The sequence below is a fragment of the Cupressus sempervirens genome, chromosome 3, assembly GCF_028749045.1.
Source record: "Cupressus sempervirens isolate cs-2001-9-10 chromosome 3, ASM2874904v1, whole genome shotgun sequence".
Lineage (NCBI taxonomy): Eukaryota > Viridiplantae > Streptophyta > Pinopsida > Cupressales > Cupressaceae > Cupressus > Cupressus sempervirens.
Genome location: NC_143120.1, coordinates 1101372838 through 1101397276, shown reverse-complemented (window position 1 = coordinate 1101397276; position 24439 = coordinate 1101372838). Strand labels below are relative to the sequence as shown.

At 36.1% G+C, this 24439-nt stretch overlaps 1 protein-coding gene across 1 annotated transcript; it reads left to right on the top strand.

The window, feature by feature from the left end:
• Positions 1-615: 615 nt before the first annotated feature.
• On the top strand, positions 616-23620 carry LOC149570633 (uncharacterized). Its single transcript, XM_089823199.1, has 7 exons — positions 616-753; positions 927-1019; positions 22682-22750; positions 22846-22911; positions 23012-23083; positions 23184-23249; positions 23336-23620. The coding sequence occupies exons 2-6, from the start codon at positions 945-947 to the stop codon at positions 23208-23210; spliced, it is 309 nt and encodes a 102-aa protein (XP_089679325.1). The 5' UTR covers positions 616-753; positions 927-944; the 3' UTR covers positions 23211-23249; positions 23336-23620.
• Positions 23621-24439: the final 819 nt, after the last annotated feature.

The window sequence follows — 24439 nt, the reverse complement described above, 5'->3', positions numbered from 1 at the left end:
TATTGACTGTATCAAATTAATACCAGCAATAGTTTCTGTCTTGGATTCTTTTGTGCCAGATATCGCCAAGGGACCAATGCCCAAGCATTAGTTTTTAGTATTATCTAACAATCTCACAAGGATGGAGAAGTTTATAATAGCTCCTTGATTCACAATGTTAGAAGACAAAAGATCAATTTACAAGAAAAAGGAAGAAAATTGGTTGGTAATCCAGTTTCTGACTCTTTGACTACTTAGTTATATCTTTCCCACTTTACCAGTTGCAAATAACCTATGGTGAATGCGAATTTTCCATGGGGTAAATGTAGGTTAGCCACTTCTGCTGATCATTTAATATTGTTCTTTTGGTGGCCATCACTATTGCATATGGATTCATAATGAGGCACCTTTTGTATTGAAATGGCATTGTTTTTCGAAAGCATATCTCAATATGCAATCAACTTTAACTTTTGATTCAATCTTCATATTCATCTTGCCCTTGATATAATCGTATTTGCTAGGTTTGGTTGAACAAATATGTCTTCTTTATATATATGGATTAAATAAATAATTTTTGTTATGTGATGGTTATAAAGTAGCTTGGGCTCACTAAAGTCTCGGCTCCTTGAGGTTTCGTTAACCGTTATAAATTGCAAGTTTTCTAAGTAGCATCAACAGTAACTGTAACAGAGAACGATTTCTTATCGAAATATCCTCTATTTGTTTATTCTCTGTTGTTCGGTTCTTTTGTTGCTCGACTGTTTAGAATGTCAGGTACTGTTGAAAATCCCTACATTTTTCTATTCTTTCTGTCTTATAATTCAATTATTGTGGCTAGTGTGAATGAGAAAGTCGTTGAAACCCTCTGTGCAAAAATTCTTCAATTGATTTTTAATGAATAAAGCCTTAATTCAATAAGTGTCTTTTTTTGACGAGGATCGTTTCAGACATGGACGAAATGGATTATGGATTTGAGTATTCTGATGAGGATCCGGATGAAGAAGATGTTGCCATTCAAAACCAGTATTACAACTCTAAAGGTGCCAAATAAATTGAATCTTTTCTATTTTTTATTTTTTTAAATGGCAATGATTTTTTATTTATTTCTGAATAAAAATTGGGTATTTTTAGAAGTAATCACATGCCCTAAAAGTCAGGGCGACGGTTACTATTGTTCGTCAAGCATTATTTTGTTCCTATAATGCCAGATCATTTATTATCGATATTGAATTTTTCAAGTTTTGGGAATGTTTCAGTTAATGGCTATTATGTTGATGACAATGAGTGAGTCTTGCTTCATTGTCTCTAGAAGGCTCCACTTACTTCATTACTGTTGAGAGTGCAATTGGTATGGAGAGACAATAAAGATGCATTATGATGTGTAGGTTCTTATGAGAGGGGGCTTTAAACTTATCGATATTGTGTATTAGGGTACAATTTGTTGTAACAACTTGTGACTGATTGTTGTAATCCTTTTTGTGACGACTAGAATCCATTGTGATATATAATAATAATAATGATTGGAGAAAAAAGGATTCTAAGAGTAATGGGTTTGTTTGTTTTGCACCTTGCCATCCTCCTCCTTTGAATGTTGCCCTTGGCCCTTTCGCCGCAGAGATCCGCATAGAATATAGTAGGTCAAGCAAGCAGTTAGCAGATGCGAGTCTTTGCCCCTCTCAATGCGTTGAGTTAGCCGATGCGGGTCTCTGCCCCTCTCAATGCCTCGAGTTAGCACCAGATGTCGGTCTCTACCCCTCTCAATGCTGCTGAAGTCTCTCGCCTTTCCTTTTCGTGCGAAGAACCCTATGTCGATTTCTTTCAAATGAGCAACATTTTTTGGTTTTTTTTTCTCTTATATCCTGTTAGCGTCACAATTGTGACATTTTCGAGTTGTAGTTGAAAAAGAAGGGCCAAAAATATCACATAACATTTTCTGTCGTCGCAATTCCACTCCACATGTATTGGACATAGCATCGCAATTGCGACAGCAACGGGCTAAAATTGAAAAAAGAAGAAGCCAAAAACACATTACATTTTCTTATCGTCACAAATTGACCCCTAATGTATTAGTGTTATCTAACTTTAAACAACTTCCAAGAATCTAGGTATCGTGCGTTGCATGTTTAACTAATCACTTTGATGCTTGCTTCCTTGCTCAGCTACTTTATCAGATCCCACTTTGTTATTCATTAAAATAGGTCCCTTCTGACTTTGTCGCCAAGTCTTCCAGCTGCAACAGTGTCATAACGCTTCTGTTTAATAGCATCAATGCCTTAGCGTTATTCCTTCGCAGTTTGTTTTTTATTAACTCTCGCTCAGCTTGTATTCCTGCGATCAACATTTAATACACACAAGACTACCCACAAACATTTATTTACATTTATTAGTTTATAAAGAAAAGGCATTAATTATTCAACTAACAGTTTTTGCAATCTCTTCAGCTGCAGGAAGATCTACCGATATCAAACATTCATGAAGAAAGATTATTACCACAAAATGAACCCCTTTTTAGATATAATTCCGATTATCATTTTATGCCCTATGTCCATACTTTATACATCAAAATTTTAAAACATTTATACTAAAAGATGATAAAGTTCAGTATGTTATAGACAAATGTTCACAAAAAGGGCCAATAAGACTTCTATTTCTTCATGTCATCATTGATCAAGTATATTTTTCAGATCTTCCTTTGTTAGAGGATTGATGTTCTAAGCAGTTAGATTAGAAATATCATTTACTGTGATTGTTTCAATATTCTCACTTGTTATTTGATGAGGCCTGAAATTAGGAAATTGTGTATCTTGTACACTTTATTCTTGTTGCTTCTCTGGCTCATTTGTTACCTATTCGTCCACATTTGTTTCTATACCTCCCTCAACCGTTTCTTTATTGTTATCATTTTCTTCATCATCTTTGACCTCTATCATCTCTTTCTCGCCTACCTTTATTGTTGCTAGTCCATATTTGACTTCCCACATATGTGTGGAGTTCTTCACAACATCTTCAATATTGTTCTGTAGTATGTTGAAGGCTCTATATTTAGGTACAAACCTAACTGCATATTTCTTCATGGCCTTAGCAATTTCTACCTTACTGAGTTTAGGCATCACTTGTGCAAGTGATGTCTCCCTTATTTGTCTTCCAAGTTTAAACAATAATGTCATTTCTGCTCCACTCTCTCATATAAGCTTTTAGGCATAGAATTAGCAATCTCTAGTGGATCTTTCTTAAAAATTTCCATCATGGCATATATAGCCTTCTCCACTTGATTCTTCTTGACTTTACCAAGGTTATTGATGAGTCTAAAAAATGTCTTTATTTTGTTATGTTTAAGATACTTTATGATACTCCGTTCATCCTTGTTTTAACACTTATAAGCTTATGTTTGATAATACTTTGATAATTTATGGGGTAGAAAAACTATGTCATCCTTTGCCTAAATTATATCTAATATGCAATATTTTATAATAAATATCCAAATGTGCATTCTTATGCTTGAATTCAGTTTGATGGATGTTTATTTGCAAATATGTTTTATATCATAACTAACCTGATGATAAGGATTAAAGGATGAGTGGAAGAATCCAGAAGTTGCTTGCCGACAGCATTCAAGGAGAAACGAGCATCAAGGAACAACCACGAAAAGGAAGTTATAACCACTCCAGGAAACATGGCAGTGAATAAGGAGGAGTTTTTACGAGCCATTACCTTCTCTACATTTACGTTGTAACAAGTGGATGTCGTGACTTTATTGCTCCCTCCTCAATTCTGTTATCCTTCCTTTCTACTTTTAGTTGTTCTCCTATATTCTCTCCTGTGGACTTAACTTAGGATAGTTACTTTTCTGTTATGTGATAAAGAGTAGATTCCCTATATATGTCAAGATCAACTCCTGTGTGTGAAGTTTTTAGTTTTTAGTTTTTGGTTTTGATAAGTTTTATCGAGTAAGAGAGAACATTGATTCACAGTTTGTTGCAGTTGTGTTTTACAATTCTGAATTATGTAATGACTAATTAATAAAATGAATTAGTTCTCTTTAGTTTCTATCCTGCGTTGGTAGATTAGAGAAGCCAACCAAGGGGGCCCACGTGGAAGGTGGATTAGATTAGGATAGAATAGATTCATTTTACTAAGCATTAGCAGTATTTTAAGTAAGACATAGCTAGTTAATTCCTTCCTGTAGCATCACACTTCATGAATGTTCCTGCAGCATCTGCTAGAACAGTCTAATGGATGAGTCAAGATGGAATCTCTATTATCTTGTCATTGTGTTTTCAACATTCATAGATTCAGTAGTTTCATTTCTACAGTAGTAGTGTAGTTTCCTTTCTTTGCATTTTTACTTTCTTGCAGCACAAGCATAATGACTCATCAAGGTACCTAGTGCACATACTGTACCGACCATTTCAAGTATACGTCCCTGGGTTGACAATCTAAATGCACCTCATGGTAGGGGAAAAGTAGTCCTTAGCTTGAATAGATTATTCCTAAGCCAGGCCTAGCGCATGACTATGGAACACTTATTGTGAGGCAGCTCATTTTTGGCACCGTTGCCGGGGATGGTGTCAAGCTAGGAGCATTTTTGATTCATAGTTTTTAGATTAAGTTCTTTTTTTTACTAGTGTGAAAATTTTAGTTGCATGCATCGAAGAGGAAGACGACGAGATGAATATGGTAGATTTCTTCCACAGGGATCTATTAATTTGAATGAAGAAGTTGAAGAAGAAGTTGAAGAAGAAGTTGAGTTGCCCTTTGAAGACGCAAGTCCTATTTTCCCCACAGTATCATCATCAAGAGCTGAATCCCTAGATATATCTGGTCTCCAACCTTTCACTGAAATATTGACCAATTTTCTTGATAACACTACCTCGAATCCACCAGTTGTTAATCACCCAGTGCCTAACCTTCCTTTTTAGCAGCAACCTCATAATCCAGTCCCACCAGTCATGGCACAACCCACTTTTCCATTTCCACTTCCAAGTCTCATAACCAATGCCAATCTCAAGAATATACCTCCCATTGCTCTTCCGAAGTTCTATGGCCTTGCAACTGAAGACCCCGATACCTTCTTATTTGAGTTCGACATCCTTTGTCGTAGTTTTGACTACAACACTGATGCCCATAAGCTTAAATTATTTCCAACCACATTGAAAGAATCAGCTTTACGATGGTTCATGGGCTTAGGAGCCAATGCAGCTGTAAATTGGGATGAAATGCAAGCCTTGTTTTTGGAAAAATATAAAGAATATTGCAAAGCATCTTGCGCAAGAGTAGATGATATCTTTAGGATATCACAGAAGGACGAAGAGACATTAGAAGACTATGTTTCTCGATTTTTATATACACTACAAAAGAATCCTCAACACACATTGTCTGAAGATTCCAAAAAACTAGTCTTTCTAAGAGGAGTGAATGAAGACTATTTGGAAGCATTGGACCTGATGGTTGGTGGAGATGTATATCAAGCTCAATGGGATGACCTCAAAAAGATATGTCAAAACTACTCAAGGTCAACCATGAAGAAAGGTCGAGCACCCCGTTCTACGGTTACAAAAGGAATTAGTCAAGGCATTTCAAAACTTGAAATATCCAATTTGTTCTTAGATTTCAAACAAGACATCAGTAATGATGTCGCTACACAGTTGGATACAATGACTGCAAAGAAGAAGCAAGCAGAGGCTGAGTTACAACTAGCTGAGTACTGTCCTCATTGCCGAAAGCAAAAGAAGGATTGCCACTTTAAATTGGTTTCAAGCATGGAGAACCAACATCTTCCAACTGAATATGTAAAGATAGATGGGGATGATGAGCAAGTATTCTTTGTTGCTCAATGCCGACCATGGGCTCAACGTCAAGGTATGCCTCAAGACCCCTTGCAAAATTCAAATTTATATGGTAATAAATGGAAAAACCGCAATACCCAAGGTCCTCCACAAAACCAACCCAATTGGAATAATGTTGGGCAAAATAACCCACAACAATCTCAATGGTCTCAAAATTTCCAACAACCTTGGCCTAACCAGCAGAATAACCAATGGCCCCAGAACCAGCAGAACCAATGGCAACCACCCCAAGGGAATTGGCAATCTCCAAACCAATGGAAGGGATCTCAACAATGGCCTAACCAAAATACCGGTGTTCCACAATTACCCCCTCCAGCTCAACAACCTACTTTAATGTCACCACCTGCAAATAGTGGACCTCAAAAGCAAACAAAGCTACCTGCACAGCCTCAACCAAATCCAAATAGTAAACCACATCAGCCCATGTATAGTACTGATAACCAGCAGTACCCTGCTTATGCCCTAGATGTCGTAGATATACATTTGAGATCTGGAACGACCTTACCAGCACCAAGGCCACCTCTTATAACTGAAGTCTCAGACTCTCCTGTAGCATTAGAACCTTTGGTTGATGAACCTGTTGACCCAACTAATGTTACCATACCAATACCAGATCAACTAGCAATAGAGCCTCCTTTTCCAGACCAACTAACACAAAAGGAACAAAGCAAGGAACAACCCTTTGACATTGTTAACCAGTTGAAGAATATGCATGTCCGAATACCTTTGTTTCAAGCTATTAAGGACATTCCTACTTATGGAAAAGCTATAAGGGAAGCTTGTCTAAAGAAACTTGGAAGGAAGAAGAAGGATCCTACCACAGTTCATGTTGTTGGACATTTAGTTGATATCATGTTAGGAAAAGTGCTTTCACCAAAATATTCTAACCCAGGGAGTCCACTAGTAAGTGTCAGCATCAATGGTCAATTTGTTAAAAATGCCTTAATAGATTTGGGAGCTACTATAAATGTGATGACTAAAAAAACCATGAAGAAGTTACAAATAGAAGGATTAAGGCCCACACCAACTATTCTGTAGCTTGCAAATAGTTCCACTGTCACTCCTGATGGAATGATAGAAAATATTGTTGTGACCTTAGATTCCCTAGAATATCCTGCGGACTTCATGATTTTGTCCCCTAAAGTAAACCTATCCGGTCCTGTCATTCTAGGTAGACCATGGTTGGCCACAGCTGATGCAAACATAAATTGCAGATTAGGGAATATGACCATATCAAATGGCCAAGCAACCAAGCAATTTGATCTATATCCTCCTGCACAATCGTTACCAGATTTGAGTAAATCTTTTTGGCCAGATTTAGGAGATGAAGAAGAAGAGATAAATTCCATAGTACAACTTATGATGTTACATAGGCAATCTTTTCTAAAGTTGCAAGAAGAAGATTCAGCAATCCAGATCATCGTTACCAACACCTGTGTGGTAGGAAAAGATGTGTCTGAAAGCTCTGTATTAGAATTGATTACATATGAGGAGTGCGATACAAGTTGTACTTTACTTAAGGAACCTGAAAATCTTTGTTCACTACTTCCCTGTGAAGTAGAAGGAAGCCAATCTCTGAAATTGCTATGGTAGAATCCACTATTCCTATTGAACTGAGTAAAGGCCATAAACTGCATGTTAACCCCAAATTGACATCTGTACAGGTGGAACAATTAAAAGAATTGCTTCAGAAGCATGAGAAGAATTTTGCTTGGGATTATATGATATGAAAGGATTAAGCCCTACACTATGTACCCATAGGATATACATTAATGAAGGTTTTCTACCACTTCGTCAACCTCAGAGGAGGATAAATCCAAGCCTCAGAGAAATAGTCAAAATAGAATTGCAGAAACTGCTTGATGTTGGCTTTATGTATCCTATATCTGATAGTAAATGGGTATCACCACTGGTTATAGTACCTAAGAAAGGAGGAAAATGGAGAATTTGTGTAGATTATAGGGAGTTGCATAAGGCTACTAAAAAGGATCATTTTCCTTTACCCTTCATAGATCAAGTTTTGGATACACTAGCTGGAAAGAAGTACTTCTTCTTTTTAGATGGATACAGTGGCTACAATCAAATCAGTATTGCTCCTGAAGACCAAGACAAAACTACATTTACCTGTCCATGGGGTACTTTTGCATACTCTATTTTACCATTTGGTCTTTGTAACGCTCCTGCAACATTTCAACGGGCTGTAATTAGTATTTTTGCTGATATATCACATGATTGTATGGAAATCTATATGGATGACTTTACAACATTTGGAGTTACTTTTAAAGAAGCAATGATAAATCTTGAAAAAGTTTTGGTAAGATGTCAAGAACATAATTTGGCACTAAATAGTGAAAAGTGTTTAATACTCATGCAAGAGGGTGTGGTACTCAGTCATTTCATATCTACTGCAGGTATACAAGTAGACCCAGCTAAAATTGAGGTAATTCAAACATTACCCATACCCACTAAATTAACAGATATCAGATCTTTTCTGGGACATGTTGGATATTATAGGCATTTTATAAAAGATTTCAGTAAAATAGCCAGTCCCTTGTATAAGTTGCTTACAAAAGAAGCTGAATTCAAATGGACACCTGAGTGTGATAAAGCTTTCCTACAGCTTAATCAACTTTTGACCATAGCCCCAATTTTACAAGGCCCTGATTGGAACCTACCTTTTCACATATATACAGATGCTTCTGATTATGCCATAGGAGCAGTTTTAGCACAGAAACACTCAAATCCTGAGAATGTCATTTATTATATTAGTAAGAGTCTTCATGGTCCAGAACTGAATTACACAGTGACTGAAAAAGAATTGTTAGTAGTAGTCTATGCTCTAAATAAATTTCGGCATTACATCACAGGTTATCCTATCTATGTTCATACTGATCATGCAGCAATCAAGTATCTCATGAACAAACCTGCTATAACTGGTAGGTTAGCAAGATGGTTACTATTGTTACAAGAATTTGACATAACCATAGTAGATAAGCCTGGAAAAATAAATGTCGTAGCTGATTATTTGTCAAGAATCAATCATCATGATACTGACGCTACTCTGGTAGATGATGTATTTCCAGATGAACATTTGTTTCATATTGCTGTTAAAGTTCCATGGTATGCAGATATTGCTAACTACATTGCAACTAATAAGACACCAATGCATTTTTCTTATTAGGAGAGAAAGCTGCTCATACAGAAAAGCTTCCATTTCTCATGGATAGACAATTTTCTGTTCTATACTAGACCTGATCAAGTTATGTGCAGATGTGTAAGAGAAGATGAGACATATGATATTTTGCATGCATGCCATAATGAGCCTTGCGGAGGACATTTTGCAGCCAAAAGAATAGCTTTCAAAATCTTAGCCATTGGTTACTATTGGCCTACCCTTCATAAAGGTGCAATCAATTATACAAGGAAGTGTGACCAATGCCAAAGAATGGGTCGCCCAACCAAAACAGATGAAATGCCTTTAAACCCTCAAATGGTGTTAACACCATTTGATAAATGGGGAATGGACTTCATCGGTCCTATTGATCCTCCATCCAATGGGAAGTCTTATATTCTGGTTTGTACTGACTACCTAACCAAATCGGTTGAGGTTAAGGCTATGAAACATGCCCATGATAAAAAAGTTGTTGAATTCCTGTATGAAGAGATTTTTACACGATATGGAGTTCCTAAAGAATTGGTTACTGATCAAGGCACATAGTTTACTTCTAACCTAATTTCAGAATTGATGAAACAGTATAACATCAGGCATCGCAGATCTAGTCCTTATCATCCACAAGCCAATGGACAAGCAGAAGTTACCAACCGTGAGCTGGAAAATATTCTAACTAAAATAGTCCATTTGCATCGTCGAGATTGGACCAGCCAGTTACAAGAAGCTATTTGGGCTTAAAGAATAAATTGGAAAACCACTATCAGATTCACACCATTTGAGCTTTTGTATGGGAAAGTGGCAATGCTTCCAATTGAATTTGAACACAAGACTTTAAGAATAGCCTTGACCCTAGATATTGATCTTCCTGCAGCACAAAGAGAACGTCTCCTGCATCTTAATTCTTTGGATGAAATGCGCAAGACCGCTTTAGAACATACTAAACTAGTGCAAAAATAGAGAAAACATTGGCATGATTCTCATATCCTCAAAAAATAGTTCAAAGCTAGTGACTGGGCATTATTGTATGATTCCCGCTTCAAGGATATGCCAGGGAAGCTGCAGACGTGATGGTTAGGACCATATCAAATCATCCATGTCTTTGACAATGGAACAGTTCAACTAACCACAATTGATGATATGCCTTTCAAAATGCTGATCAACGGTCATCGACTTAAACTTTACAAATAGCCTCAAACAAAAGCTGAGTTCATGTAACAGTTCGAACAACTGGATCCAACAACAACTCAAGTATCTCTTCCTGCAGCTAAAGGTGAAAACCTTCCGCCTGCTCTTCTTCAACATTAATTCTAATTTGCATGTCCATAATAATAAATTTATGTTCACATAAAGTCCATTTTCTTTTCATGATATTTCTTTCCATTCATATCTTAATCTTCCATCCACCCACCTCACTCCATTTCTTAATCTTCCATCCACTCACTTTCTACATACTTATGTTTTTGTGTTTTCAATCAAATCTACACATGCTAATGGATGTTGCCATTGACATTATTTCTGCCACCTTTTTTTTGGAGCATGTGACAATCCGCTTGGCAGGTATAAACGTTTTCAAATTATTATTCATTTATAAGTTTGCAGATTTTGTTAATTATATCTAATACTGCATAGTCTTTATAATTATGGCATATTCCAATCCCTAACCCATACTAGTCTGACACGTGAGGACACTTGTCATAAAATTAGCAGGGGGTAGGGGAGTGTCATACTATCCAATGACATGCCTGATTAACTATGATGATTTTCAAAAATCTTGGCATTACCCTTTATTAATGAGAACTTTTTGCCATAAGTATGCCATGTCAAGTGTTGTACTCCCACTTTCTAAATGAATTTTTCTTTGTTCATGCCAAATTTTGGCTTTTGAACCATGTTTTCGGATGATTTCCATGCAAATTCATGATTTACTTTTACCTAAAGTTTAATTATGGCACATAACAATTGGTTATGGCAATTAATGTTCCCAAAAAGAAGTGGTGAAGCGTATGAGAAATAACGCAGAGTTTTGAAGTTTGCATTCAGAAAGGGAGATGGAAATGGAGTAGCAGAAGTATCAAGAAATGGGAGGAAGTTTACAGAGAAAAGAGCCAGTCGAGCACATTTTGTTTTTCTCTGATGTAGAAGCAGTAAGAAGATTCAATGCATGTGGGTGGTTAGGTTATTGTTTGAATTTAACAGCATATGGTGAAGAAGCAATTGTAGAATTCACCAGGACATTTGATGAAGGTGAAGCTTCTGTGTGGGGTTTGACAGTAATTACAACAGAAGAAAAAATTGCAAAAGTAACAGGGTTACCTCCTATTGGAGAGCATTATCCAAGCTCGCATGATGTTAAGTCAGCAAGGGCCCAGTTCACTACCCCACATGACCCTCCATTGGATGTTACAAAGCAGGGGTGCAAGAGATTGTCTTTGCCGCCTCCATACCCTGACCTAGCAATGCATGTCATCAGGTATTTTACTTGTGAAGGCAAATTTTCTCACTTACATGCACACTATTTTAAGTTTCTTAGTTGTATAAGGTACAATATTGTCGTGAATCTCCCAAATTTTTTGTATAATATGCTCTGTATTAGTGCGGAAGAGACTAAAAAAGGGAAAGATAATTCTGTCACTCACCATGCTTTGATTAAGTTATTAATAGAAAGGTCTCTTAGGGACGTATCCCCTTTGACATGGGATGACTTTGTGAAATTTAAAACCCTACAACCCCAAGTTGACCCTAGTGAATGGCAGGGTGAGGAAAATGTAGTTCCCAGTAGTGAGCCTGCAGAACAAAATATTGAGGGAGCTGAAACAGAAAATGCACAAGGGATTGAACCAAAATTTGCTTCCACTCAAGCGAATGTGCCTCCACCTAAACAGGACATCCCTAAACCCACTACTAGTCAAGCTAAAAGGAAACGAAAGTCACCAGAAGAAACCATTGCTCAACAAAACCTAGTCCTGCAATTCAGCAACAGAAGAAAACAAAGAAGGTTCCTGCAACAACTAATCCTACAGCAGTGATACCGAAATAGAAATGTAGGCAAAAGACAATAGTACAAGAAGAGACTCCTTTGTGAAGAAGCCCTAGAATGAGAGGGCAAATTTTTAAAAATCCTATATTGTCTAAAGCACCTGCTCCAGAGTCTCCTGTGTAGATAATTTCCGACCATTCTCCCCTTCACACTGAGATGACAGAAGCTTCTGGTAGTCCTCCTGCAGCATGTGAGCAAGAAATTAATGAAACCTTGATGGATTTACCAGGTGTTTCAAGCCATGAGAATGAAGTAGTTCCTGAAAGTCATGATTCGAATACTACCTTAGTCCCCTATAAGTCAACATGGATCAATAGTTTGGCAGAACATCTATGGCGGGAACGAAAAAAGGAAAAGGATTATGAAGAGGATAAAAGTGCCGTCACCTTGCAAAAACTCCTTTTCCAATTATATGGACAACATTTATTTGCTGAAGCACTATGGAAAGAGGAGAAGAAAAGAATGAGCAAGATCATAACATCACAAAATGAGGAGATTGAAGAATTGAAAGAACAGCTAGAAAGACAGAAACAGCGCATGGAACATGCACTTAAATTAGCTGATCAAGCTCTTGCTTGCAGACCACCTCCTTGAGTATATTCTTTTTGTTTGGAAGAACAATATCTTTTATTTCAGTTGATGTTAACCCTCAGAAATGTAATGCAAAATTCAAAACTGCACAAGAGTTTTATGGGTTGTATCAAACCTCACCACCATGGCAGCAAAATCTATTGTGTGAGTTGTATATTTATAATTTTGTCATTCCTGCAGAAACTGAGTGGAATCCTTTGCTCTATATAGGAGATGTGCATTTGAAAGCTTTAATGTCATGGATGTTTAATGAGGCAAATTATGACAGACAACTGGTTAATTACAGAGATGAGGAGAGAACAAAACCTTTACCCTTGAGGGCAGAAAGTAAACAACCAGAAGAAATGCTTCGAGATTGGTTTACATTAACCTATGGAAAGAGTAATCCAGACATTAGAAAGAAGGTATTTTCTGCTAGAGCCAAAGTATATGCCGAATATGAAAACTTGCCCTACTTTGCATTCCAAAGAGCTATGACCGGAGTAAGAGGTAGATGGGCACAATTACCTGATTCTCTCAAGAAATCAGAGCTACACAGTCCTATTAATTTGGAAGCAGCACTATATAAAGTTCCAAAATATTTAGAACTGGGAAAGCAACTAAGGCCAGAGCTATGGTGTCCTTTAACCATGTAACCTCCAATGCTTTTATGGCCCCTGTATGATATTGATATTGACAAACTTGATAAGTTGCAGGAAGACCATAGGCAAGAAGTATGGGAAAGGACCAGAGGATTCTATTACACCTTCAAGAGCAGCAGAAAGGGAAAGACAGAAGTTGGGGAGCTCAGATCTTTGACAAAGAAGTGTAATGCTTAAGGACAAGCATTAGTTTAGTAGGGGGCAGATGATGAGTCTAAAAAATGCCTTTATTTTGTTATGTTTAAGATACTTTATGATACTCCATTCATCCTTTTTTTAACACTTATAAGCTTATGTTTGATAAACCTTTGATGATTTATGGGGTAGAAAAACTATGTCATCCTTTGCCTAAATTATATCTAATATGCAGTATTTCATATAAATATCCAAATGTGTGTTCTTATGCTTGAATTTAGTTTGATGGATGTTTATTTGCAAATATGTTTTATATCATAACTAACCTGATGATAAGGATTAAAGGATGAGCAGAAGAATCCAAAATTTGGTTGCCGACAACATTCAAGGAGAAACGAGCATCAAGGAACAACCACGAAAAGGAAGTTATAACCACTCCAGGAAACATGACAGTGAATAAGGAGGAGATTTTACAAGCCATTACCTTCTCTGCATTTACGTTGTAACAAGTGGATGTCATGACTTTATTGCTCCCTCCTCAATTCTGTTATCCTTCCTTTCCGCTTTCAGTTGTTCTCCTATATTCTCTCCTGCGGACTTAACTTAGGATAGTTACTTTTCTGTTATGTAATAAAGAGTAGATTCCCTATATATGTCGGGATCGACTCCTGTGTGTGAAGTTTTTAGTTTTTAGTTTTTTATTTTGATAAGTTTTATCGAGTAAGAGAGAACACTGATTCCCAGTTTGTTGTAGTTGTGTTTTACAATTCTGAATTATGTAATGACTAATTAATAAAATGAATTAGTTCTCTTTAGTTTCTATCCTGCGTTGGTAGATTAGAGAAGCCAACCAAGGGGGCCCACTTGGAAGGTGGATTAGATTAGGATAGAATAGATTCATTTTACTAAGCATTAGCAGTATTTTAAGTAAGACATAGCTAGTTAATTCTTTCCTGTAGCATCACACTTCATGAACGTTCCTGTAGCATCTGCGAGAACAGTCTAATGGATGAGTCAAGATGGAATCTCTATTATCTTGTCATTGTGTTTTCAACATTCATAGATTCAGTAGTTTCCTTTCTACAACAGTAGTGTAGTTTCCTTCCTTGACATTTTTACTTTCCTGCAGCACAAGCATAATGACTCATCAAGGTACCTAGTGCACATACTGTGCCGACCATTTCAAGTATACGTCCATGGGTTGAAAATATAAATGCACCTCATGGTAGGGGAAAAGTAGTCCTTAGCTTCAATAGATTATTCCTAAGCCAGGCCTAGCGCATGACTATGGAACACCTATTGTGAGGCGGTTCAGTTATCAAAATCAATATGAGAAAATCCTAACAAATCTATACCATTGTTAATATTTTCATATAGGTTTTCATCATATAATGGGTTGTGACTCACCACCTTGAATTGGCTATTGTCATCTAATTTTTTTCTTTTCTCATCAGATTCAACTTGTGCAATGTATTTCCTCAATTTTTTCTGCACTTCTCCTCCTTGCTCTGTGGGTTTGACTTTCTCCTTCGCCTTTTGTGCAGTGACACATGCACTAGCCCTTGTAGTAGGTGTTGTAGGTTTTGGTTGGCTTGGTTTTGCAATTTTCTTGTACCTTGTCACTGGTTGGGCCTTAGCCTTTCTCTTCTTTTGATCAGTGGGAGTAGGTGCTTCCTCGGCTTCTTCTTCCTTGACACCTTCAAAAACTTCTATCTCTTCTTCTGGTTGATCTCCTCCCATTCCTTGAGTTAGTGCAAGTGGTGCTTGTGTCTTCTTCCTCTTTATCCTCTTCTTCCTCATCCTCTTCATGCTTAGCACCTTCACCACATTTAGCTTTTAGTTTCTTCAGTAACTTCTCCTTCTTCTTTATGATAGAGTCAGTCTTTAGTTCCATAGTGATTTTGGACTTGGCCATCTCATAATTTCCAAATTCTTTTGCATTTTTGTCAATACCTTTACCAAGTAAAGCAGTTATTGCTCCAAAGGCTTCATATACAATTATTTCATATCCTAATGGCCTCAACCATCTTACCCTTAGACTTGCTTCTTGAAAAAATGTATAATTAGCATCCACTAGGAAGCGAACATCATCATAATTTTTTTCAACTAAAGATACTAGAATTCTGAATTTTTTCTTCATTGATTTCTTAAAGTCCTCAAAGCAACTTGTCATTATAGATTCAAAATTTTCACCCAATTGTTCAATGATCTCACCAATCTGTAATGCCACTTACATTTTTTTTTTTCCTTGCAACTATGCCAAATGTAGGAAAAGTGTTTTGAACATAAAATAAAATGCATATCAAAATATAACCAAATTTACATTGAGCACTCTTTGTCTTTCTTATTTTTCTTGGGTTTTCAACGTACTACTGTAGTTGTAGCTCTGCAAGATCATATGTGTGATCTTTCTTGACAATCTTATAACCAACGTCTACTACAATATAGGGCACAATGTTCAATCTATTGGATTGATAAAAACTTATGTTCAATCACCCTAACTACAAAGTCTATTAATGGATCTGTAATGGTGTCAATTGCCATTCCTCTCTTATTCCACATGGCTCCTGTATTCTTCTCAATAACCTCTTTTGAATCACTTTTCAAATTCCTAGGCTGATCTAGGGTTGGATACCCTGTTACCATATGGATTATCATTTTGGTAATTTTGATAGGTCCATTGTCTAACCATATTGAATTGTCATCAATCCTGCAGAATACAATCCTCATCCATTTGGTTTTGAACACATTTAGGAAATCTAGGGCACAAGTTAACCCTTTCTTCTCTACAATTTTGTATTCCTCCCTTAAAACACCATTCTTACAAAGTCTATCATATGTTTTCCTAATCTCTATATCACCAATACTTCCAATTTTATAGTTGTAACATTTCCTAACATCTTGAATCATTAAAACATTTGGTGGTATCATGGATAATGCATTAGAGGGGTCTTGTTTATAAGCAATATCAAGTATGGCCTTGAATATCAGCTATTTAACCTCATTACTAACTAGTTGAAAATTCAGAACCTCCTTTCCCTCTACACCCTTTGAACTAGATTCCATTATGCGAAACTAGAGTTTACAAAAATATAAACAGTGTAACTTGGTACTTGATAAATACCTTGCAAGATCTGACGAAATGGTGTTGAATTGTTGCTCAAATATTTTGCAATCACTTTGGGTGAATTTTTTGATTGCCTCTTGCTCTCCTTTCTCTTTCTCAATTTCAAAATGATGTAAAATGAGCTAAAAATTAGTCAAATATCCTTTTGGAGTACTGCAATTAATGTTGAGTGCTTACACAACTGTAAGCTCGACATCAACCAATTTTAGGCTCACTCGACATCCATTAGTATTTTATTAATTTGGCAACCATTACAATCTTGCCATCAACTAATTATTTTGTTAGCTCGGCATCATCTATCACTTCACTTGGCACTCATAGGAAACTTTTCATGCTTGGCAATAACATGAAAAACTTAAATATTTTTCTTTGATTCCTAATAACATCTTGCATTTTTGTTCATGCTTATGTAATCTTTATAGTACTAAATCCTTTTGGAATTGATGTATGATATAACCTTTAAATATCAGTCCCACATACCTCTTAATTGTTTAGTTTGATGAGGTGTGATCACCTGACCCATTGGGTGAAGTGATCCCTTCTCCATTTGGAGTGTTGCAATCCTCCCTTTTCTTCCATGTCTTGTTCATTTTATTTTTGACATTTTCAACATCTACCTTGCCTTTTCCCTTATCAAACTCACAACTTGGTGCCTTTGACCTTGTTCGATGATATCAACTGATGTGACCAATCTTCAAACAGCTGAAACATGTGGTTTGACTCAACCACCTTTTGTAGTCACTTATGAAGTGTTTCCTAATAAAATTCTCAATAACATGTCCATACTCTTGACAATAATGACAACTATACCTTGTATTGTAATCGTAGTTATAAGAGTTTCCATTGTTCTTTACCTTTGTTTGCTTGTTTGATGACCACATGGATTTGGATTTGTACTCAAAAGGTCTATGTCCATACTTCTGACAATTGTAACAATATCCTTCAAATCTTTGTGTGTCCATAGTCATAATTCTACATTCATGTGCTTGATGACCTTGCTCATTGCACTTATGACAATGAACCATGCTTTTATGCTTGACATTTTGATTTATAGTTCTGCACCTGCACATATTAGTAGTATGTCCTTTCTTACCACAATTATAACAAATAGGTTTAGAGTTCTTATCTTTTTTGTTCCTTTCTTTAGCACTTTTGGATGACTCTCCTTCTTCTATGCTTGTGTATCCTAGTCCACATGTATCATTCTTGGATCTTGGGGATCTCAATAATTGCTCAAAGTATTTGATGGTTTCATTAGGTTTATTAAAAATTTCAGCCTTTTCCTTTTTTAGGTCACTCTTCAATTGCTCATTTTGCAGTTTCAATGTTGTTATCTCAATGTCCTTGACATTCAATTCATATTTGGCATTCATCATTTGACTCAAAATATCCAATTGCATGTTTGAAATCTTGGTTAGCTCTGATGATTTCTCTTGCAGTCTGCTGGTCAAAATTCTTTTGTCCTCTTCAATCATTGCTTTGTCTTCCATGGCTTTTTTCTTTTGTTCAGACACCTCAAATAGTAGTATGGCTTGTGATTCTTGATCTAACTTGAGATTTTAGACTTCTTTAGCTTGGGCTCTATTCTTTTCCATTAGATCTACAACTGCTACATCAAATTCATTAGAGTCTCCACTAGCAAATAGCTTAGAAGTTTCCATCTCTTTGTATTGTGTGTCATTCTCCTCAATAGCAATTTCCTTCCTTCTCTTTAAAAATTTCTTTAGATCTCCTCTTACTTCATCCAGTTGATGTAGAATGAGTTGTATTTCAATTCCCTAATTCTCAATGATCTTTCCCAACTTGTAGACTTCCATTTTAAGATCTTTCCTCAAACCTGCAAAGCTTCTCTTTTTTAGAACAAGGCTTTGATACCAATTGTTGGAATTATAATAGGAAAGGTAAACTTCTGGGGGTGGGGGGTGTGAATCGGTAGTTTAAAATTTGACCCATAAAAGAATTCACCACACATCCATCTCATACATTCACTAAGTAAACTAAAATACCATGTAAAGCATGTACTTCTAAATCATGAAACCCTCCAATGAGAAGGTAAAATTGGGGTGGGGACAAAACCCACAAATCTTCACTACTGTAGTAATAAAGTGTATCCAATGAAGGTTACAATATTTTGATCATGAGACATGATCTACCCTATGAAAGGTATACCTTGTTAAAGGCTTGCAAAATGTGTCTTCTTAAAGGACTTCAACTCACAATTAAGCAAGCACCTTGATAGAGGATTTCAATATAGCCTATTAGGACTACTCTCTTAAGAGATTTAATTGATTCACCTGTTAGAATGACTTAGCATTGATCATGTGGTTAACACTTTGTTGCTTGATGATAGATAACCTCTATATTGATTTACTCTTGATCCTTCTTGATTAGATGTCTCACTACTATATACTTTTCCTTTCCTCGGTTCTCCTTTAACTAATTCTATAATGTAATCTCATATCATAACTCCTTAGCCACCATGAATGCTCTATTTTTGACATGCAAACTTCTCTCTTCACTCCATACACCTTAGAAAGTTTAGGGTTTATCCTCCTTAAGAAGACTTTGATGACTTAGGGTTAGGTAAGAATCAACAGCTATGATTCATCCATTTTGTCACTTAATCCTTCCCTTTACCTGATTGACTACATGTAATGCATTGGGAATCCAACTTAAGATTCATCCTTATCTCCAAAATATCATAATTCAATCTTTAAGTTAGCTCAAAAATGATCTACATAGTTGTTTGTGCCATTACAAACAACTATGATAAAACTGTCTTACTTGGCATCTAAAGTCTCTAATGCTCGACATATACTGGTCTCTATAATGTGACTCAACATCTGTATCACTTGGAATGCTCTACTTACTCGGCTACTAAATCACTCGGTATACATTGTCTGCTCGACACATGAGTGACTCAACACTCACTATGAACTCGACATGCACTATTATATACATGTTGTGCTTGGCATGTACTATTTGTTCGACATGAACTAAGTAAATAGCTTAAGTGTGTAGAAACTCATTAGTCAAAACCAATATGAGATCAACATCATTGTCTTCCAAACTTAGTTACTTGGGATGAGTACTTGGCAGATATTTCCAGTTTGTTTGTGGAGTCCTACATTGTAGATTTGGGAGATATTATGAGCGACATTCATCCTCTCTTTGGTGAAGATGATCCTTCTTCAGTTTTTGTGAGGGAGCATGTTGACCCTCATCTTCATTCTCTACTTGATCAATCTTTTGAGGTTGACATGAGGTAGATCCTTTGATATAATAGTTGGAGGAGGTCAATTTTTCTTCAAAGGAGATACTCAAGTCTCTAATACACATTCTACATTCATCCTCAGTTGATCCCAATTTATCATTTTTAGCAAAGTGGCATAGCACACATGATTTGGAGGAGGCACCTTTCAATATTGACATGGGAACACTTGAGCAGGCTTTAGAGATTTCATACATTTTGAGGTTTCTTCCTATAGATGGGAGAGGCTTCATTGATACACCTTTGGTTCTTTTTCTTCCTAAGGGGAGGAATATTGTCTACACTCATGGAGGAGTTTCTACATCGAGTCTGAAGAATCTACCACATGTGTACTTTCTACATTGGGGGGGGGGGGGGGGGCTACTCAGTCTATTTTCCTCACATGTGGTCTTCTTCTCTCTCATTTTCCTTTATTGTACTTCTCTCTCTTTTTGGAGGGGGGTTTCCCATGTTGTCTTCCCTCTTTCTCTACTTTATGAGAGATTGTATTGCATAACCTTTGCACTTGTAGTTTGTACATGGGTACCTAACATGGCTTAGTATCTGAGACCCATCTTGCATTATTAACTAGCTTTTGTGAGCTTAAGTACATTTCCCTAAGTTTCACTTAAGGGGGCTATTGGTGTAAATAAGGATTCACTATTTACACTTTACTTAAGTTTACTTAGGTTAATGCATATTCATATTAGTTGTCATGTAGACACCTAAGAGTTTTCATATTCATATGAGTTGTCATGTTGATAACACAATAGTTTGAACACCAATTGAGCACATGTTGTTTGCTACATCTCTTTATGAGATACACCTTTGTATTCTTATCCTCTCATTGTTGCACATACATTCATGCACAATGAAGGATAACCACTCTCAGTGGACATGTGCGTAGTTGTTATGCTTATGTCTTGTATGACTCCTACACATATCAATTGCCTTTATATACAAGGCACTTATATGATGTATTCATCTAAAATTCACTATTTTTTATCATTATTGAGATTCTCATTTGATCATCTCTCGTCTCTCTTGTGTTATCTCTTGTGCTTCTAGATTTTGGCATTGCATTATCGTCTTAAGAAAATTCTTACACCACTCAATTTGCAAATGTCAAAGATCCAGAAACTCTCAACAGTGGACGTAATCATAAGGAGAGAATTAGAGAAGTTCCAATCGAGGGTTTCCATAATAGATGAACTGACTGAGATGCATGACTACTGGATGGTTCAAGCTTATAACATCATCATTCCAGATGTCGAAGAATTGGACAAAGTAACTGACGTCATGAAAGCTTATAGAGCCAAAGTAGTTACTCCTAAGAAGACATGATGTTCTGATGCTTTTCCAAACATCTGTCATGGTTAAGTACACCAAGTTGTGGTGCCAAAAAGATGACACCCATTTTTTTTCTAACTTTCAATAGTGCATACGTGCTATAGGGCATACGCGCTATAGCGTGTACACACTTTTTAAATAGGCTACAAACCTATAGCCCATTCATTTTTTCCTCATTTTCCAACTTCCTCTCCTCACAACGTGTATGCAAACAGTAAATTGAAGATTTTCACCACCCGCCTCGTCAATATGCCTCCTTTTCATCAAAGTTCGAGATCATGATCACGATCATGCCATGTGTTGTCTAACCTTATTTTTGCATTGTTTTGTATTTTTTTGTATTATTTTGTATTTTTTTTCAATTTTTCTTTAAATTTATTTTATTTATTTAGATTGCATTTGATTTCTTATCAAGAAATGTGAATAATGAACCGAAAAACCCCCCACAAGATCAAACCCAAAACCCTCAACAAGATCCAAACCAAAATCCTCAACAAGATGAGAATCAAAACCCTCCACAACAAGATCCAAACCAAAATCCTCAACAAGATGAGAATCAAAACCCTCCACAACAAGAATAAGAAATTTTGCAACCTGCACCGATTGGAAGACCTCCTCTTGGCACACAAGAAAACATAATAGATGAAATAGAAAGAGGTAAAAATGAATTAGAACCATTCATTCGTAGGTTGAAAGCTTGTGGACAAATTAATTCAATGAGAGCTCAATCGGCATCCTCCCTCGAGTCCATTATGACCCATGTAGCTTCTGTTAGTGGTCGGTTAGATATTTGGCAGGTTAAGAGGGATGAAAAAAAAAGATATTATGCAAACAAATTATCATATCAAGATGTAAAAATAAGATATACCAAAAGGTAGAATTTGTGCATTATTTAGAAAGCCCGGTGAACAAAATATTATTAGAGAGACAACTAAATGGTTCCCCATCCATTGGTGCATACATGATGGTATTAGAAATAATTTTTGGGATAGATGGTGGATGGTTTTTGATGCCCCTCCTTGCAATAATCACGAGGTCCCAATGTATTTCTTAAAGAATTTGTATAGTGAGTTTTTCCTTGGGGAGATCCCTAATTATTTTGATATATTAGAATCTCAGGGTAGAGGTGGGGGGTCATCATTTGAGAGGTCGGGGTTAAGTCATGACCCTAATGTAGTTAGGGCACCTGTGGTCAAGCTACAAGGTGAGCATGTAACTATTCCTTCAGTTGTGAAGGAACATGTAGAGGCCAACACTCTAGGGACTATTAATTCCTTGACACATACCCTCATTCATTGCACAAGTCCATTAGTTGAGGAGGAGCCTTCTGCACATTGTGGTCACATGTGCACATCATGTGGATCCTTATGCACATTTGGCAGTCATTTTGGAGATGGTGTAGATGATGGGCTAGTCACTGATCAATTCCTAAATGAGACATTTGGCATTGACACATAGGCAAATTACAATTATAATAAACTAATTTGATCACATTTCATATGTATAGTGAATGACTAATTAATTAGCATGTATTGACATTGTTCAAAATTTAGGGTCAGAGTGTTGGCGACCCTACTAGCAATCCCCTGGCCCCATTTTTCATCCTGTCGATGAGTCCAGAGGTATGTATCAATTTAATCATTTAAATTAATATATATAAATATTTATTAAGTAATCATATGAAGGATTGACAAAAAAAATTATACATGTGCATCAGTTCTCTACAGGATCGTCAACATTCACTATGGACTTCGAGCCTAGAAGTGATATGAGCTACAAAGAGGTACATTTGTTTCATGTTAATTTAATTCATTTGATTGTATTTTTTTCATGTTTCATGTTACATGTAACATGTATTGTATGACATGCAACTCTTGACATAGACTCCTCATCTTCGGCAGTCCGTTGATCGTGAAGTGGCTGCAACTATGGCTTGTTCACAGCCATTGACTGAGGTATGAAAGAATTTTCTTGGTTTTAGTTGTTGTTTATAATAGTTAGTATCAAAATTTCTAATGTTATTTATAAGTGATTATATTGATTGAATTGTTGTAGGGTCTTGTTACACCGAATCATCCATGAGCCTTCGAGGTGGACTTGCAGAGTGACTATATGATGGCAGTAAGAAAATAATTAATTTTTTGTGTACAAATATTTGATTTTAATGTATAATAATTATTGATTCATATCTACTTTATTTATATCAGCTCGAGTTAGAGAAGAGCCTCAACAAGAGGATGAGCGAGTGTGTTAGGAAGACCCCATCATTGCCATCATCTCCCTCCACACGACGATCGAAGACCTCTAGAGATTTCTTTCCTTCCCCTCATGGGAAGGGGAAGATATAGTTGATAGACATACATGTATAGGCATCAATGGACATATATGTTGGATTTTATGTCAGTGGACATATTCGATATACATTTGATGTATATATGACATTTTATATTTGATGTATGACATTTATTTGAGGCATGACATTATTAGACTTATGACATTATTGGCTAATATATGATATGTTTGTTCATGTACAACATTATTGGTTATCATAATATATTATACATTCCTTCATGTATGATATTATTGGTTAACATAATATATTATATGTTCATTCATGTATGACATTATTGGTTATCATAATATATTATATGTCCATTCATGTATGACATTATTGGTTATCATAATATATTATGAGGTTGCATAGGTACTTGTACCCACACCCCTGGTACTCGTACCCACGTAACCAAGTACTGAGTACATGTATCCCAAGTATTGGGTACTCAATGGAGAGCATCATAGCTAAGGACCTTGATTGATATTTCAGATTATTTTTTTTAGTTTTTTGTTTGTGTATCAGCTCGTTGTTTATCAAGCTTAATTAATCCCTAATCAGTTTGAAACTTTGATAGAATATTGATTAACAATAAACTTTATCACTATTTAAGAATAAGTTTATCATTTCCAATATGTCATCGTCATATGATTTATGATCTTGCTCATGTTTAAATTTTTCCTTCTCTATTATTTTTTTATCAAGCTTAATTCAATACCTAATCAGTTTGAAACGTTGATACAATATTGATCAACAATAAACTTGATCAGTGGTAAATCTAGAAATTTATCATTTGCAATATGTCATTGTCATATGATTTATGATCTTCTTGTTCATGTTTAAACATGCCTTCTATGTTATGCATCTAAACGTTTATCATAAATTATTGCTATAAACATATAACAAATTTGAAACTGAAAACAATACATTATATTTGCAAACTTTATCACTGTTCTTGATTTGAAAAATCATTATCATG